Here is a 16,991-nt window from a genome sequence, read left to right on the forward strand (position 1 = left end):
GCTCAAAGTATTTATGGGGGACCCTTTTGACATAATCATCATCAGTCACACACAGTTTTATGATCAGCAGCTAATAATGGGATCCTGTTGTTATATGACTATTTACCAGTCCTGTCAATATGATTTACAAAAGGCTTCAAAAGGAATTTATTTTTAAATTGGTTATTTAAAAATATGATATATTGACCTATCCTCATGAATGAAAACACAAGTATTGTTTAAATTTAGGTGTGGTTGAAACCATAATGAAATACACTTCCTAGGGTGGCTAAAAAAGATAAAACAAAACAAAAGAGACCAACTTTACCAAGTACTGACTGACACGTATGCAGAACAAATGGAATTTTCCTGTACCCCACAGAGCTGCATGATGGTATAGACATTTTGGGAAACAGGCCAGCAGTTTCTTAAAGAAGTTAAACACAGTTACCATATGACCCAGCAATTCTAGTCCTAGGTATTTACCCAAGTGAAATGAACAATTATGTCCAAACAAAAAGTCTGTAAATGAATGTCTGCGGCACACTTACTCATCTTAGTGCCAAAGAGGAAACCACCCAAATGTTCGTTGACTGGGGACTAGAGAAATTATGGCTCTTCCTCACACTGGGATACTACTCCGTATAAAAAGGTATGAACTACCGACACGTACAGCGAGGCGATATGAAGCCATCTCAAAATCATCACGCTAGCTGAGAGAGGCCAGACTCAGAAGTTCATTCTGTGTAATTCCACTTACACAACATTCTGGAAAAGGCAAAACCATCAGGGGTAGAAAACGAATTGGTGGTCGGTGGCAGTCGGGTTGACTAAAAAGGGGGATAAGGGCATTTTTGGGGGGTGAGAGAACAATTTTATATATTGATTGTGGTAGTGGTTTCATGAGGGTATCAATTTGTGGAAATTCATAGAACTACTGCCCTAAAAAGAGTATTTTTATTATATGTAAATTTTGCCTCAACAAATTCCGTGTGATAACTGGAAGATAAATGAGAGTTTAAGATAAGGTATATCCTTTCCCTGTAAACCTAAAGATACAAATGAAAGCCAACAACCTCACTCTCCTTGCGGCAGACACAGGTTAACTTCACTGCCGGCTTAAGATCAGGTAAAGGCTACGCCGTTACCATGGATACAAGCTATCATTTCCTTTTGTGTGAAATCTCTAATATTAAATGGTGACTCACACGTAATATAGGGGTAGACTCAGAAACAACCAGACTAAGTCACCCAAGCGTTTTCAGCCTTAGGACCCCTGCCCGTAACGTTTTCTTCGTGAACATAAGAGAAACTATAACGTCAGTGAAAATATCTTTCAGGGATTAAAAGAAGAAAAGGTAAAAACTTTTCGGCTAAACTTGAGGGCAATTCTAAAAATGGTACGCTAGATTTAAGGCTGTGAAGACTGTGTTTTCTTTTGTTTGTTACAGAAATAATTTCCCATAGATCCGTTGCTAAAACAACATGTGGGAGGCTGACCTCTCCTCTAGCTGTTGACTTTCCTGTGAGATCATGGTTTTCTAATTAGGAAAGTGGATCGTGGGCAGATTGAGAGTACATTTAAAAATCAGCAGCATTCTTGGTGGTAGGGCTCAAATTAGCAAGTTGTGGTAATTTATTCAAAATGATACGAAGGTAGAAATTGACTCTTACAAAGCGCACATTTTAGAATTCTGTGAAAGATGTGTTGCCACCGAGACGGCCATGCGTCCACCTAATAACCACTAAAAGTTACAGTCACAGCCGTGGCCACTGGGTGAGTGCTCCCCATGCACTAAGAGGAGCTACACAAACCTCTAGGACGTCGGCTTGCTATTTACGGTCCAAGAGTCCGCAGCCCCCACAGGCTCCAGTGTTAGTCCTTGCCTCTGTGCTTCTGTCCGTGATTCCTACATTCAACGAATACATTTACCTACCGTGTGTCTACTGGTGATTGAATTATGTCCCCTCAAAATTTCCATGTTGAAATCCTAGCCCCCTGTGCCTCGGAATGTGATGTTATTTGGAAACGAGTCATTGCGGGTCTGATGAGTCCAGATGAGGTCCTACTGGAACAGCATGGGCCCCTCAGGTCTATACAAATCGCGTCCTTACGAAAAGTAGAAACGTGAACGCTGAGGTGCACGGCGGGAGCGCTATGGGAAGATGAAGGGGGAAAGCAGGGCGACGTGTCTACAAGCCAAAGCACACCAGAGACTGCCAGCAAAGCGCCGGAAGCTAGGGGACGAGACGCGGAGCAAATTCTCCCTCACAGCCCTGGGAAGAGCCCACCCTGCTGACACCTTGACCTGGCACTTCTAACCTCTAGAACTGAGACAACACCGTTGTTCAAACCAAACCCCACGGTTCGAAACCAAATTCCACAAAACAAAACAAAACCAAAGTGCATTTCCGACTGACAAGAGGATTCTGCAAATGTCTGAGAAGCTGCAAGAACCGCACACCTCCTTCAAGGGGCTGTGCTCCGCAGTGACTTCCGACGCTGCTCCTGTGTGGACGGGGCACATCATCCCCAGGGCCAGGTGCGGACCCCCTAGCGTCCTTCTCTCTGACCGAGGAGCTCATCCTGAGCTCCTCAGACTTCTTTCAGATTTGAATCTTTGAGCACTGTAACAGTTTTATCAACTAGTAGAGCAACTGGGGTGATCTTTCCTGGAGGAAAAGAGGACCCATTGCAGGGGGTGTGAGATGGTCTCGGTCTGGCATCACCGTCTCTGGGGGAATCGACAGACAGACTCTCCTCCTGCCAGGGGCGCCCATGCACACCCAGTGTCAGGGCATATGGACAACCCCGGGAGCCTCGCACGGCAGCTGTTACAGCCATTTCCACGCGCAGGGACCTGAGCGACAGCTGTAATGACATTTTCCTGGCCGGCTCTGGCCTCTGAGTCGCCCTGATTTGTCTAACACACATTGTGAACATCAACCAGTTAGGACTGAGAGCCAAGACTCAAAAATTGCTTTAAAATGGCAGGAGATGTTTAAGACATAATTTCTGTGACTTGGTCATTAACTTGTTTATATCCCAGTCTGCACATCTTTTTTTATACCCTCTCCTCTCAATTATTTTTCCCTGCTTGGCTAATGTTTCCGTAGCAGTTACCTCTAATCATTAAGACACTTTTGTAGGCAATTCATGCTCCTGATCTTGGAGAGCAGTCAATACGGACGGGGAATTAAAACAACATCCTACTTACCATATCCTTTAGTTGCCCATCATTCTACTTACATTTCTCTTTTTTAAATAAAAAGTTTTTTTCCCCCAGAAAAGATGGTTAGGTTTGTACATCCAGCGGGGTAATCTAAAATACCCTTGTGTGATGATAATTTATGCTGTATTGTTCTAAGGTAACACGAAGGCTCGAACACCGTATGTCTATCACACGTCCCTTGCTGTTTTCGGATCTCGGTCCCGCTATGAGTCTTTGGTTCTATTCCCTCACTGCTGTGCTGGGGTCTCCCATCCCCTCAACCCCTCACCTCCACAGTCCGTGCTCCTTCTCTTTCTTCCTCCAGTGCCCCTTCCTAACAACGTCCACAGACACATCTTTAGCTGAGTGTGGGAGGCTGCAGTCTGGCGCGCCTCCCCAGAAGCACAGACACCTCCCTGTTTCTAAAGTTGCGTGTCCTGGTGCCTCCCCCGTTCCATCAATCATCAATCAGCTTGTCTGCGCTAGGCACAGTAGCGTGTTCACGAAACCCGACCAGATCCTAAGTATAATCCAGAAGATGTGAAAACAACAGAGCTTACATTTACACGGAGCCTGGAAACGAGCTCACCACACGTTTGTAAAACCCGTTGGCACGCTTTTAACTGAGGAGTTCTCAGAGGGCAAGACACTCGCGTCATGGATTTTCTGAGCATTTGCCATGAGGCGAAATTCCACCTGCAAACCTCTCCCCCTCCTCGATTCCCTTCCTTAGCTTCCTACCTCGAGGCTGTAGCTCTTCAACGTATTTCTTTAGCTCCGATGCTCCATTCTGCCCCCCTGCACCCATTAGCACTTGGCTTTCCTTGTTACTGGGCGTCCGGCTGTCCCTTCTTCTCCGTCACCTTTCCTGACATATGGCTGCCATGTCACTCCCACTTCATACACACGTCCCTTTCCCCGAGACGAAAGAGGAGACACACGGGGCCCGTACCTGCTGCATGCCCTGCATGGTCTGCTGCAGGAACTGGAGCTGCTGGTCCTTGGTGACGGTCTCCTCCGTGCGAAAGAGCTGCTCCTTCTCTTGTTTCAGCAGCTCCACCTCATTCCTGTAGGCATCCAGCTGCCAGCGCAGGCTGTCGTTCTCCTCTTTGAGGGCGTAGGCCTGAGCGGCCAGGGCTGGAAGGCAAACAGAACAGCTCAGGTCAGTCACCTTCCTGCTTAGACAGAGGGGGACCTCTCGTGGGAAGGGTCCCATTCTCACCGTTTGGCCCGCTCGGAAACAAAATCCAAAGGCCTTGCCCCCCTGGGGGTCTTTGGTCTGCGGTTGGTGGGCAGCACTGCTTTGGGAATTTTTATCTATTCTATGTGTCCTGTCTTCATGGAGGAATGTTGCTTGAGGGCACAGGAGTCATCCCTTCCGGAGTCCTGTCTCTTGACCTCTCCCCCCAGTCCGAGGCACCCCCTGGGAATTCGGAATGTGTGGCTAGGTGGTGACCGTGTCGACCATTCCAGGCAACAATCGTACCCACCACGTTACTGTCCTGTTTCTGCAGGCTGGCCTGGCGGCTCGCGGGGCCACTTCTGTGCAGTAATCAGCTGTCCCACAGGTTGAGGCCTGGGGCAGCATCCCCGGGGAGGGAGGAATGGACATGCGCACCATTCCTCCCCGCACGGCTGCTGGGACACATCGCACAGCTTGTTTGCTCACTCCTAACAGAGGGGTAACCAGGTTCCGTCTGCTTCACCAACAGTTTAAAACTCTGCTTCCCTACAAGGCTGAGGGGTTACTGGAATGCTCCTTCCCGGAGCCCGAAGCTCTCTAGGTGCGGATTCCGACCTCACTCACATCTCCATCTTACTGAGAGACGGAGACTGTTAACACAGCATCTCCCACATCTCAAAGCTTCAGAAACAGCAGGGACTGAATAAAAGAGAAGAGCGAATGGTACAGAACAACCGAGCTTACTGCTTTGTGGCCTGTCCGGTGATGAGAACAGTCGGCTGGACGCCCACCAGTGACAGGCACTGGACCCAGAGCTTCGTATGGACTAAGTCACTGCACGCCCCCCCCCCAGCAAGTCTGCTTTTAATCCCCCTCTTTACAGATGACAGAAGTGAGGCACAGCGAAGTTAGAGAACCGCTCTCATCCCATAAAGTAAGTAGCAGGAACAGTCTTGGGGCACCTGGGTGGCTCAGTCGTTTAATGTCCGACTCTTGGTTTCGGCTCAGGCCATGATCTCAGGGGTGTCGGGCTCCTCGCTCAGCAGGGAGTCTGCTTGAAGATTCTCTCCCTCTGCCCCTACCCCCACTTGTTCTCTCTCTCTCTCCTTAAAATGAATAAATACATCTTTTTTAAAAAGTAGCACGAACAGTCTGCAAACCCAGCCTTCAAGTCACTGGGCTGTTCTGCCAGTCCAGATGTGTTTATCTCTTACCAGGCCATCTGAGACTACTCCCGAATTCTCTCCTCCACTCTCCTACCAGTGTCCCACACTTTCCCTCCTCCCGCGGCAAATTCACGCTCTACTGTCGTAAGCAAGACAAAAGCGGAAGAGAAATGTCAGAATTTATCAGAAACTTCTTCAGAGAAGTGGCTTCCAGGTTGTAAGGGTGGGTTGTGAGGCCTACTGTGCGCAGGCTCTCAGTGTGTGCTCATGTCCACCTCTCACCCCCTAAAACCAATCAGAGAGCACTGGAGATCAGCCCCTGGGTGTTCTACCTTCATATTACAGTACATCGACAATCAATCTTCACAGAAGTGCTCGGACACCCCAGTGAATTCCCTCCTCAAATATCAAACATCAAATTATGTTAATAATAGCTTTATAGTTGAGTGGTTTATGGTATTCTGCTTTGCAAAATGATTATGTATAGTACACACGGAAACACTAATCAAATGGAACATGCAATTAACCAGAAAATTCCCTACCTCAAACCATCAGGGATCAATTAGTCAACAAGCATTCACTGCATACGGACTTTGTGCCCAGGCCTGTCTGGGCATCTTAGATCACCAAAGGAAGAGCCAGAATATGTTTCTTCTCTCAAGCAGCTCAGAATATCCGAGAAACCGACACATTTGTAAAGAAACTAACACATTCCAGGGAAGAGGGAAGACCCTGATGCCTGGCATTGAGTTAAAGCGCTCAGTGAATGTTGGCAAAATGAACAAATAAATGAGAGACTTAGTGTCAAGGGAATACATCCTGTAGGAGCTCAGAGAAGAGAAAGGAAAACACAGACCAGAATAAAAGAGGGTTTCGAAGGCTGGAAGCCCAAGGACTGGGGAAGGACATCTCAGTCCCGAGCAAGAGCAGAAGCAAAAGCCCAGGGCGGAGAATGGGAGGGAGACTCTTTGGGGCAGGAAGGAGAGAAGCTCAATCCAAAAGGCAAGTGTTGGTCTGGAGCTGGAGGCGGTGAGAGAAAGGTGAGCCACGTCAGGTGATGAGAGGGGACAGAGGCTCAGAAGTCAGGCTAGAGATTTCGATTCAGTGCGGCAGCCAGCGGAGAACCACTCCAGGTGCCTGAGCGGCGGAAGGACACGATGAAATTGGTGATTTAGTAAGATTACTTTGGCAATGGTGCGTGCAGTGAACTGGAGGCCGAAGAGAATGAATGAAGGGAATTGTATTTGGTGTCCGTGTGTGTGCAAAACCAAGGAGCAGCCAATTTTACAGTTTTTGGGGACTTAGAAAATCAGAAATGCCCGAGTATGGCCAGGAGCATGAGCTAGTGCTTTTTAACATCACGCAGCCCAACTTCGGATCTTGTCCACACCCCGCGACACCGACTCCTGACAACTCAGTTTACCGATCCACAAGGAAATGGTTATGAGGCATCGTTTGAGAGGGATGCTGTAATAGGACAAAATTACAGAAAATGCAAATGATGGAAAAAGTGTTGGCACTACATAAGCACATTACTACATTTAGTAGCATTCAAAGACACTTAAGTCATTTCCTTAGGAAGCTCTATTTGGCCCTTTTTCAATTTAGAGTGGCATTTTTATTATCATAACTGATAGCAGGTGTTTGTGAAGAAATCGATTAGTATGCAGGGATGGAAATTACATTTTCCAAATGAATTGCATAGTCTGCAAGATACGCTGAAATCTGTGTAGCAAAATGCAAGCAGCTATAAAGCATGTGCCAGCAACATTATTTAAATAAATTATCTGAACGTAAATACGTATAGGAAAGTGCACCATCCATTATTTCATGGGCTCTTGTGGAGGCCTGTGGAATGGCACTGCTGACAGTTCTTACTCTTGGCTGAGCCGAGTGACCACTGTTTCTGCCAAGGAAGAGACAATGCTGTTTGCATTTCTGGAATAGGAATGTGATATCATTATATTAAAAAAAAAAAAAAGACCAGAGCAGTTTTAACTCTGTAACGCCCCACCCAAATCAATTCCATAGCCAATCCCATCAACGTTTTTATAACTGAGGCATATAACTAATTTATATTCCTGATTAAACAATTTCAAGCTTGATATTTGGAAAAAAAATGGTTACTCATGTGACAGCAAAGTGGTTACTTCTAAAGGGTGAGAAATTGTATATTGACTCCACTTAACTTCAGGCCACCTGTTTGTAAACATTATTCAATGTCATGCTGCAGCCCTGAATGCACCCTTCAGATGAGGCTTCCTGGAACACGCTACGTTATGTTTCTAAAAGAACCCAAACCTCGGTAATTCCTAACTTAATATCATTTTTTCAGTATCTTAAAAATTCAGAAACTCGAAAGTTCCACTCTTTCATTTCTCTCTCTTTCTTACTCTTTAGTTCTTTCTGGGACACAGTATTAAACAGTTTTGAAAAATGTGTAATCAAGCTTCCATGATATAAAAATTTACCCTTGGGAGACCGCCTAACAAATTCACTATTCAAATAAGCGTTAAGGATTAAAAATAAACTACAGTATGCATCTTTTTGTAAGAATCCCTGAGGAGTGCACTATGTTCCAACAAATGGAATATTTAGCTAAGAGCCACCACATGCGGACTACCAATTTTCAATAATAATAAAAAAAGATTACAATAAGACTTCAAATGTGAACTACTCTCCTGAATACACTTAAATCTTCCTTCGGTGATGATCAAGGGGCTCCTGAATCCAATGGTGCCTCTGGATTACCATTAGTTCATTCACCAACCAACAGATGACTGGAAAGCTCTGCACAAAAAGCTTGGCCCGGGGCGCCTGGGTGGCTCAGAGGGTTAAGCGTCTGACTCTTGATTTCTGCTCAAGCCATCATCTCAGGGTTGTGAGAACGAGCCCCTCATGGGACTCTACACTCAGCATGGAGTCTGCTTGACATTCTCTCCCTCTCCCTCTGCCCCTCCCCCCTGCACACAGGTGCATGTGTGCTCACTCTCTCTCTCAAATAAATAAATAAATAAATAAAATGAATCTTGAAAAAAAAAGCAGCAGCTGTGGCATACCCAAGGGGAAGGCCAGTGCAGGTGTCCATTTATACCTGCTCAGACCTTAGAAAACTTCTGTTACTGGGGAGTTTTCTGATTGGATCACAAATGAAATAACATAAGAACAACTCTGCTAACCAAGATTAAATTCCATTTCAAAAATTAGCCCTGGACTACTACAATTACCAAAGTGACATTAGTGCAGGAAAATTGATCCGAAGATTAAATGGCACTGCCGAAAGGAGAGGTTTAGAGGTATGACAGCAGCTTGCTGTACCCTTTCCTGGATTCTATATAAACCATTATTCTTTATATTAATTATGGTCAAAGTGACCTCTTCGAGTCTCCTGTATTACTTACTGTGTTTCCATGGGAACAGATAGTGGCATGCTTAACTTCTTTAAGTAAATAAGCTGGTGAAAGCCTGGAAATCTCTCTCTTACTAGCCTGAGCCAGCCTCAGAAAAATAATTAGCACTATACGAAGAACGTAAGTTATTTTGGGTTATGTCCCAGTAAGCTGACAGTATGTTAATATCTTTTTCATGCTCAGGCAAGATGTAACTAAATAATAAAACACTTTAACATATTATTTCTAACAACATCTGGATCTCTCAAGAACTGTTCATCTCGGTGTCTTTGGGGAACTCTGTGCTTAGCATTCTCCCTCCGCTCGGCCAGACGTACTCCTGGCATGCTGGGAGGGTGCTGCTCGAGTGTGGGTTTCTTTCCCACACGCAAAGAGCCTCTTCCGAGGATTTCGTCAGCTGCTGCCCAGCTAGGCAGTTGTACTGAGAGGTCCAGAACACAGGATGCTGTGGAAAGATCCAAGACCCGGAAGACGCCCCCATCGCAGCTGCTGCCTACCAGCCCCTGTGGGCTGGTGACTGAGCCCCCCCCCCCCCCCCGATCCACCTGCCTCTCTGAATGCCACCTCTCCTCGCAGGCCGCCTGGGGGGAGGAGGAGCTTGCAGAGACAGCACGCTAGGTACCCAGACTCACGCTTTTCTTGACTTAGGGCAGTGTTGCTCCTGAGAGGCTGCCACGGGACTCATTCTCACCAGTGGGGCACGAGGGAGTGATGTGTGTCTTCCGAATAATCAGTCTCTTCCCGCTGCTGGAATGGGCCTGGGTCTCTGAATCACCGCGTGGAGGAAAGGTGTCTAGAGACCAACAATATCTGCTTTGAAGTCTTCTGTGCTCAAGAATAAACTTTTTGCTGTTGTTGTTAAGCCCCTGAGATGTGGGACTTATTTGTAAAATAGCTGGTGTTCCTCTAATCCCAGTAAGGGCTTGCATCAGGACCCCCTGGTGGGCATGCTGAAACCCAGACTTCTGGGCCCTCCCCCCAGAGTTGGCAATTTGGTGTGTCTGGGATGAAGCCGGAGAACGCGCATTCCTCCAGGTTCTCCGGTGCTGCCCATGCTGCCGGGGTGGGGCGCACACTGTGAACTGCAGCTCAGACCCGCACTCACCCTCTCTGCTTGGTTCCTGAGTTGGAGCGGTGCTTGGCTTACCGCTCTTATTTCTTGACCTTCTGTGTGAGCCCCAGGTCCATGCTCTGCACATGGGAGGGCCGTCCTGCCCCCAGCTCCACCCCTATACCCTGAGCACCTCCTTACGGAGTGAGGGCGAGAGTTCTCCTTTCCCCATTTCCCCCTAATAAAAGTAGCAACAGCACAGCCGCAGCAATGGTGGCGGTAACTGCTAACAGTTCTGACATGCCAGGCCATGGGCTAAGCATGTCACCTGCACAATCTCCTCTCAGCCTCACGAAAACATGAGAGAGTGAATACGAGTGTTGTTTCTATTGTCCAGGTTGATGGAGCTGGGTTTGAGAGGCATGGGGGTTGTGCAGCAGGGCGGGGGTGCAGGGTTTACACTCAGCACGTGTGACTGCAGAGCCTCCAGTACGGGACTGGGGTCACCCAGGTGCAGGTCAGAGCTGGAGCTGGAGCGAGGGGGAAACCAAGACCACCACCACAGTGGCAAATTTGTTGCTAAAAGAGAAAAAGCATTCCATGTGTGGCACTGTTTGGGGAGTGCTCTGCTGAAGCCCCTATTTTATTTTTTTATTTTAATTTTTTTTAAGATTTTATTAATTTATTTGACAGAGGGAGACAGCCAGCGAGAGAGGGAACACAAGCAGGGGGAGCAGGAGAGGAAGCAGCAGGCTCATAGCAGAGAAGCCTGATGTGGGGCTTGATCCCAGAACGCCGGGACCACGCCCTGAGCTGAAGGCAGATGCTTAACGACTGAGCCACCCAGGCGCCCCGTGAGCCCCTATTTTAAAAGAGACACACATGTATCTTTTGCAGGAGAATCCCTATGGAAGGCCCCACCTGGCACCCTTCGGGCAGCCTTGAGGCCTGACTCAAAGCATGCAGGGCTCCTCCCTCTGCTCTGTGTCTCTCCCCTCTGAGACGGCCACGCTGACAGTTGCTAACTGCTGGGCTCCCGAGCCTCTGTCAGTTACTAAGGCTCCGTTAAGAGAGCTGTGTCCAAACCACTCATGCTGATCTTGGGATTCTTCAAGGACCAAAGCTAGATGCTTGCCGCATCCGCCTGACCTCATCTACGCAGGCGCTGTGTCGTGCACCTTAGTTAGAGTACAGGTGGTGGAACACCTCCCTTCCCAAAGAGTCCTGTCCCCAACACCTCCTCGGAATGGGCTGAGGCAGCCCCGAGACAGGGCCCAGGCCCACCCTCAGCTGACCAGGGGAAGGCATGCGGTCCTCCAGCGTTCCAGCACAGCACTGATCGGCACTGCGGCCGCCTGCCGCACGGCCAGGCTCCCGCCAGACAGCCTCCTACGGTCCCGACCAACTGTAATCGATCTGCTTTTCAGTCACACCTGTATCACCGCGGAAGCAGCAATCTTCCTCAAATTGCTCACGGAAATTCCTTCTGCTACATTTTTGCAGGATTATTATTATTAGAACTTAGCATTGACATAACATTTTAGATTTGCAGTGTGCGTTACAGTCTGCACATTAGCTATTATCAGGGAGAGCTAAACAGAAGCACAATGCGGTGTCTATTTCCATCTTTGTGTGAGGCCAGTGGAATAAGGGTAATTTGGAGAGTGCAGGTAAGCTAGATCCTGTTATTATAATGGCTCAAATGTGAGTCTGGAGGCACAACCGGCAGCAGGTGACTCAGGGAAAAAAAAAAAAAATCCTCTGTTTCTCCCTGCACACAGCTCTTCCTAACGAAGGGGTCTGCGGTGGCAGCCGCGGCCGTGAGGGGCTGTCGGGTGCAGACACTGCTGAGAATTCACATCATGCCTTCCAGCTTCGCCTCTGACCTTATTATCCTCGAACACCGCCCCAAGTCCCCCTCACTGTCCTCAGGGGGAAATCAGCGAAGAAGAGAGGCTGGCCCACGTCTCTCAATGGCAGGATAAGTCTGCCATTTAAACTGCTGTTGAAGGGCACTCCGTGGGCTGAGGGATGCCTTTCGAGGCCTCAGGCAAGCCCCTCCCAGCGAGCCCCGCACACCGCACACCGCAGCAGAGCGCTTACTCTGGGCTAAGCACAGCCCCGCCTGACCTCAGCACTCCCTGCTCCAGGTGTGGGCGCGGTGGCGGCCGGGAGGGGCTCTCCCTACCTTGCGGTGCCGTTGGAGCCCAAGGGAGAGGAGGCTTCTGGCTGCGGAGAGAGCCTCGTTCCTGAAGAAGGAGGGCAGGGCCTTCAGGTCAGGCAAAGCTGAAGGGAAGCCTGCGCGGAGACCTCTCACAAAGGAGCCAGCCGTCTCTGGGAGAAGGCGTCCGGGCCGCCAGAACGAGATCGGGGGAGGGAGGGGACCCCACATCCAGGTAGCAGGCATATTGAGAGGGGCATCCCCCCCCCACCCCGACTCTCCCTTTTCTTTTGATTAGACTTCAGTTTTCTTTTTCACTTTCAATCCCTATGTTGATTTCTAAGATTCAGGACTATCTCCCTCCTCCACAGGCTTTATTTATTATTTTATTTTTTGTGAAGATTTTATTTTTTTGAGAGAGAGAGAGACAGCACGAGTGGGAGAGGGAGAGGGAGCGAGAGAATCTCAAGCAGACTCCATACTGAGTGTGGAGGCCGACTCGGGCCTCGGTCCCAGGACCCTGAGATCATGCCTGAGCCGAAACCCTAAGTCAGACGCTTAACTGACAGAGTCACCCCAGTGCCCCACCTTCTGAAAGCTTTAAAGATTCTTTTTTAGAGCAGTCAGACTCAGACGAAGATTAATCACACAATGACACAGGTTTCTGGGGGTCGCCACCCCTCCCTCGGCCGTGGCCACCGCCCTCGCAGACAGAGCGCCTCCCTTGGGGACAGTACTGCACCACTGGGTTTTGCTCTGTGTGACTTTGCCCTCACTGGCAGCTGGTCTTGTCCAAAGAGAAGCTTTAAACAGCAACCCTTCCCTTGAAGCAATTACCATGTGAGGACCGTCACCTCTTTCCCCCACCAACTTGCGGACTCCTTTCCCTTTTAACAAATGGTCATTTCTAATTTTCTTCAAGAAACCTTCCTCTCGAGAAGTGATGATTTCCTGCTCCTACTAACAGCCTCTCCCCCAGACACACACAAACACACACCCACATAAAACACATCCACACTCTGAAATGTGAAATGAAGGTCAGCCCGACCCTAAACAACGTTCTCAGACCTAGGCATCGTCCTGGGCAAGGGACAGCAACTTCTCCCACAGAGTTTTTATTTTTGTAACATCAAATACTTGGGATAACAAAGATGAGTTGTAAAGAAATTCTTTTTCTCCCCTCAGATTTTATGCTTTATATAAACTTTATCCAGGCTAAAATGAGAGAACCAACACTTGGCTCCTAAGCTTGGGTGGAAGTGGTGGGCAGAGGCTGTGCTCGGGCTGCCCGTGACGGCATGTCCTCTCCACCGTCCGGGTCACCAGTGTTGAGATTCATTTACGTGAATGTATTTGTGCCTGACATTAGGACAGCAGGAATCCCCATCTTCTCTAAATATATCACCATGGTAGAATGACGCTGGTACGAATAACCAAGGCCAGGATTCCTCAAGGTTTTTTCCATATGCAGCCTTCATCTGTCCCACTTTGGTAGCTCTTAAGTGAGAATTCCTGGACCCGTTCCAGAGACTCCAAATCTACGTGTCTGGAATGGGGCCTGAGGATGTGCACTTCGACCCCTTCCTAGGGTGGGTGGATGCATGCCGACATTTTAGAACCACTCTCCGGTTTTTCAGGGATCAGATCTCCATTTCTTCATGCTTTCCTCTTAACTGTTTTTCCAGTCTTATATTTCTTTCATTATTTTTTTGGCACCTGCCTTCTCTAACAGCTTTTCTTTTATTAAAAGGACCTTCTCCTGTCCAGCTCTGACCATCCAACATGGCCGTCGAGGCCCCCCTGTCCCCTGCCTTGCCTTCTCACATTTCATGAATCTATCTACCTGTTCCTCTCTGAATGCTACTTACGGCCTCTCCCGTGATGATATTGTGACTGAATGCTTTCATAAATCCTCCAGGCAGTGTCTCCAAAACACATTTTTCTGATCTACTGGATGCTGTTGTGTATTACTTTTCTTCGCAGCCATATTTCTGCAGAAAGTTCCAGCTGCAGCCGGTTTGGGGCTTGCACCCAGGCGAGGCCCAGCTTGACCTCTGTGCTCTGTGGGAACTGATGACCCCTGACCAGGGCCCTCAGCCCAGCTTCTCCCTGAGGAGTGGGGGCCCATCCTGTGCACGCGCTCTCCCCGGACGGTGGCTGGATCCTCAGAGGCTTTTCTCTTTGGCACGGGGCCAGGCATCACTGCTTCCTTCTATCACTGCTGATGGATGAGAACACAGTCCCTGGCTATTCTCTTAGAGACCGAGAAAAGCCGAGACTGTTCCTGGCCTTCATCACATTTTTCTGCATCAGACTACCTTCATTTTTTTTTTTCCTGCCTCCCATTAGCCAAAGGATACTTTGCGTGTTCCTCACACGGATATGATGAGGACAGTTGACCGCCTGTGTCATGCATGCTGTACTTAAACTAATAAATGAGCTCCCATTCATTTCTTCTTTCTTCCGGTCCTTTATTATTGTTTGTGTCAGTCACTTCCTTTCCACAAAACACTTTTATCTTTTACTTCATTTTTATTGTCTTTTCATATTTTATTACCTTACCTCAATCCGTTTTTTTCCCTTTCTTACCTATTATTGACAGACATCAATCCTCATGTTATATACCAGTGGTTCTCAAGCCTCTGTGCACAGAAATACCCGAGCAGTATTTTATAAGTTACGTGAGTGGGACTGAACTCTCAGGCATTGCTAGGAAAGCTTCCCAGCTCTTTGTCATGTGGAGGCAGGGCTGTGAACCACTCATGTACCCCTTCTGTTATTGCTCCCCGTGCCCACTCTGCACATTGCCACGGTACCAAGATGCCATGGAATCCCTACTTGGTTATTTCCTACAACTTCAAGTGCACTCTCTTAGAATGAGCCTTATGTTACTACTGAAAAGGCTGAAGCTTGTAAGAGACCCATCGTTTGCCAAGCCACACCAGAAACAAAACTCAGATACCTCCAGGGTCCTCTGACCTCATCTGGTTCCAGGTTACTTCTTCACTAAACTCAGTGTCTCCAAACTCTCTCATCCAGGAACTCCAATTCTCACTCACGTATCCATTTCCTCAGAGCCTTTCTGGTAATTTTACCACCCAAACGACTCCTCATCAAAAGAGCATCAAGGTGAGCTTGGCCTTCCTTAGGCCTAGAAAATAGGAAGATGTGGAAGGAGGCCTTCCAAAAACTTATTTTCAGAACTCTTGATTTCTCATCCATTCAGATGGTTCCAGTTCACATTCCTCAACTGGACACTTCTTCTCATCACTTCTTTCACCCCCAGAGCTTGAGTGCTACAAAATCCTGCTTCGACAAACTCGGCATTCATCTTCCCTGAGTCCTTGGGCAGGGAAAAGTGCACATATTTTAAAAACTGCCTAGATGGCTAAATTATAGCAATTTTCCCCTGGGAGAGAGTTGTTCAGATATTAAAACCCTCTATGTATGGAGTATGATAATCTTTCTCACATCCCCATGAAAAGCAGTTTTTGCTTTGCTCATTAAAATGATTTGTTTTTGGTTTTTGATGAGTGTAATTTTTCAGGTAGCAATGTTTTATTCTTACCAGCAACTCCTTAAAAACCCTCTGTGAGCGCTGAAGTCCCAGTTAAGCACTATTAATCAAACACTAAATGCTTTTAAACAGCTCTACCCCTTTTTCTAATTGAGAAATAGAGCTGTTTGGGCAAGTTTATGAGGTGACCTTGATTGAATTAAAGAGGTCAGGGATGGAACAGACTTCAAACTCATATTCAATGATTTTAAAGAAATGACTTCCCTCCAATTAAGCAGGAATTAGCATGAAATATTTTGTTTCTGAAAGGTTAAAGGAATTCCTCCGAGAAACGAGCTCTCTTGTTTGCTAGCTCTTTATTGAACATGAGAGAGAAGGCGCCATGGATAGTTTCATATAACGTGCTCTGTTAACACGGTGCTGATGGTCTCGCATCAATTATAACATTCCTAAGAGTCATACATGTTGTATTGAAGGGGCAAAGGGTCCAATTTAAGTTCCAATTTCTATTTCAAAAGCCCAAAGACCCAACAATTTTCAATTACTAAAAAAAAAAAAAAAAAATCAAGATACATTTTCCATCTGCATTAATTTCAATGTAGTTCTAGGGGGAAAGGTTTCAAATATTACCTGATTTCTTTGCTGTTCCTCCTTTTAGCTTCATCCCTCACCTTGCCATAGTCCCCCATCTTTTAATGACCTGAAAAGACATGTCATTCTTCCTGCTCTAAAAAGTAACACATAGAGTCTTTGCTGTAGAATTATGGAATCAGGATTCTGCAGAGGGGGGAAAAGGGATGGGACACATGTGGTGGTTTGGGGACTCTAGGCTATTCTTTTTTTTAATTTTATTTATTTGACAGCAAGAGAGAGAGAGCACAAACAGGGGGAGTGGCAGGCAGAGGGAAAGGGAGAAGAAGGCACTCTGCTGAGCAAGGAGCCCAACATGGAGCTTGATCCTAGAACCCTGGGATCACAACCTGAGCTTAAGGCAGATGCTTAAGTGACTGAGTCACCCAGGCACCCCATCCAGGATACTGTTTCTGGGGAGCAGTAGTCCTAAGAAGAACACCAGCCATGTTCTTTTGTATCCCTGCTCCTTGCAACTTCAGAGAGTGGGACAGACATAGATTAGACACAGCAGCGAGGCAAAGGAGGTAGGACAGAGAGCAAGAAGGACTTTAAACCCACATTCCTCTTATGAGATTTGGAGCAAGATGGTAAACCTCCATTAGCCCTCAGGGTCCTCATCTGGAAAACATGGTCAGTACCACGAGGATTAAATAGATACTAGTTGTGGGTTGGTTTTTTT

The 16,991-nt window shown here is 47.5% G+C and overlaps 1 protein-coding gene across 1 annotated transcript in view; it reads right to left on the reverse strand.

Moving 5' to 3' along the window:
• The window catches only part of ENOX1 (ecto-NOX disulfide-thiol exchanger 1), a 238,732-nt gene that overhangs the window by 88,914 nt on the left and 132,827 nt on the right, over nt 1-16,991 (reverse strand). Inside the window, 1 exon segment of the mRNA XM_045796762.2 lies at nt 4,144-4,328. Coding sequence (XP_045652718.1) covers nt 4,144-4,328 — 185 coding nt within the window.

Source organism: Ursus americanus, chromosome 10 (assembly GCF_024610735.1).
Source record: "Ursus americanus isolate L20-20 chromosome 10, mUrsAme1.1.p, whole genome shotgun sequence".
In the NCBI taxonomy this organism is placed as follows: Eukaryota; Metazoa; Chordata; class Mammalia; order Carnivora; family Ursidae; genus Ursus; species Ursus americanus.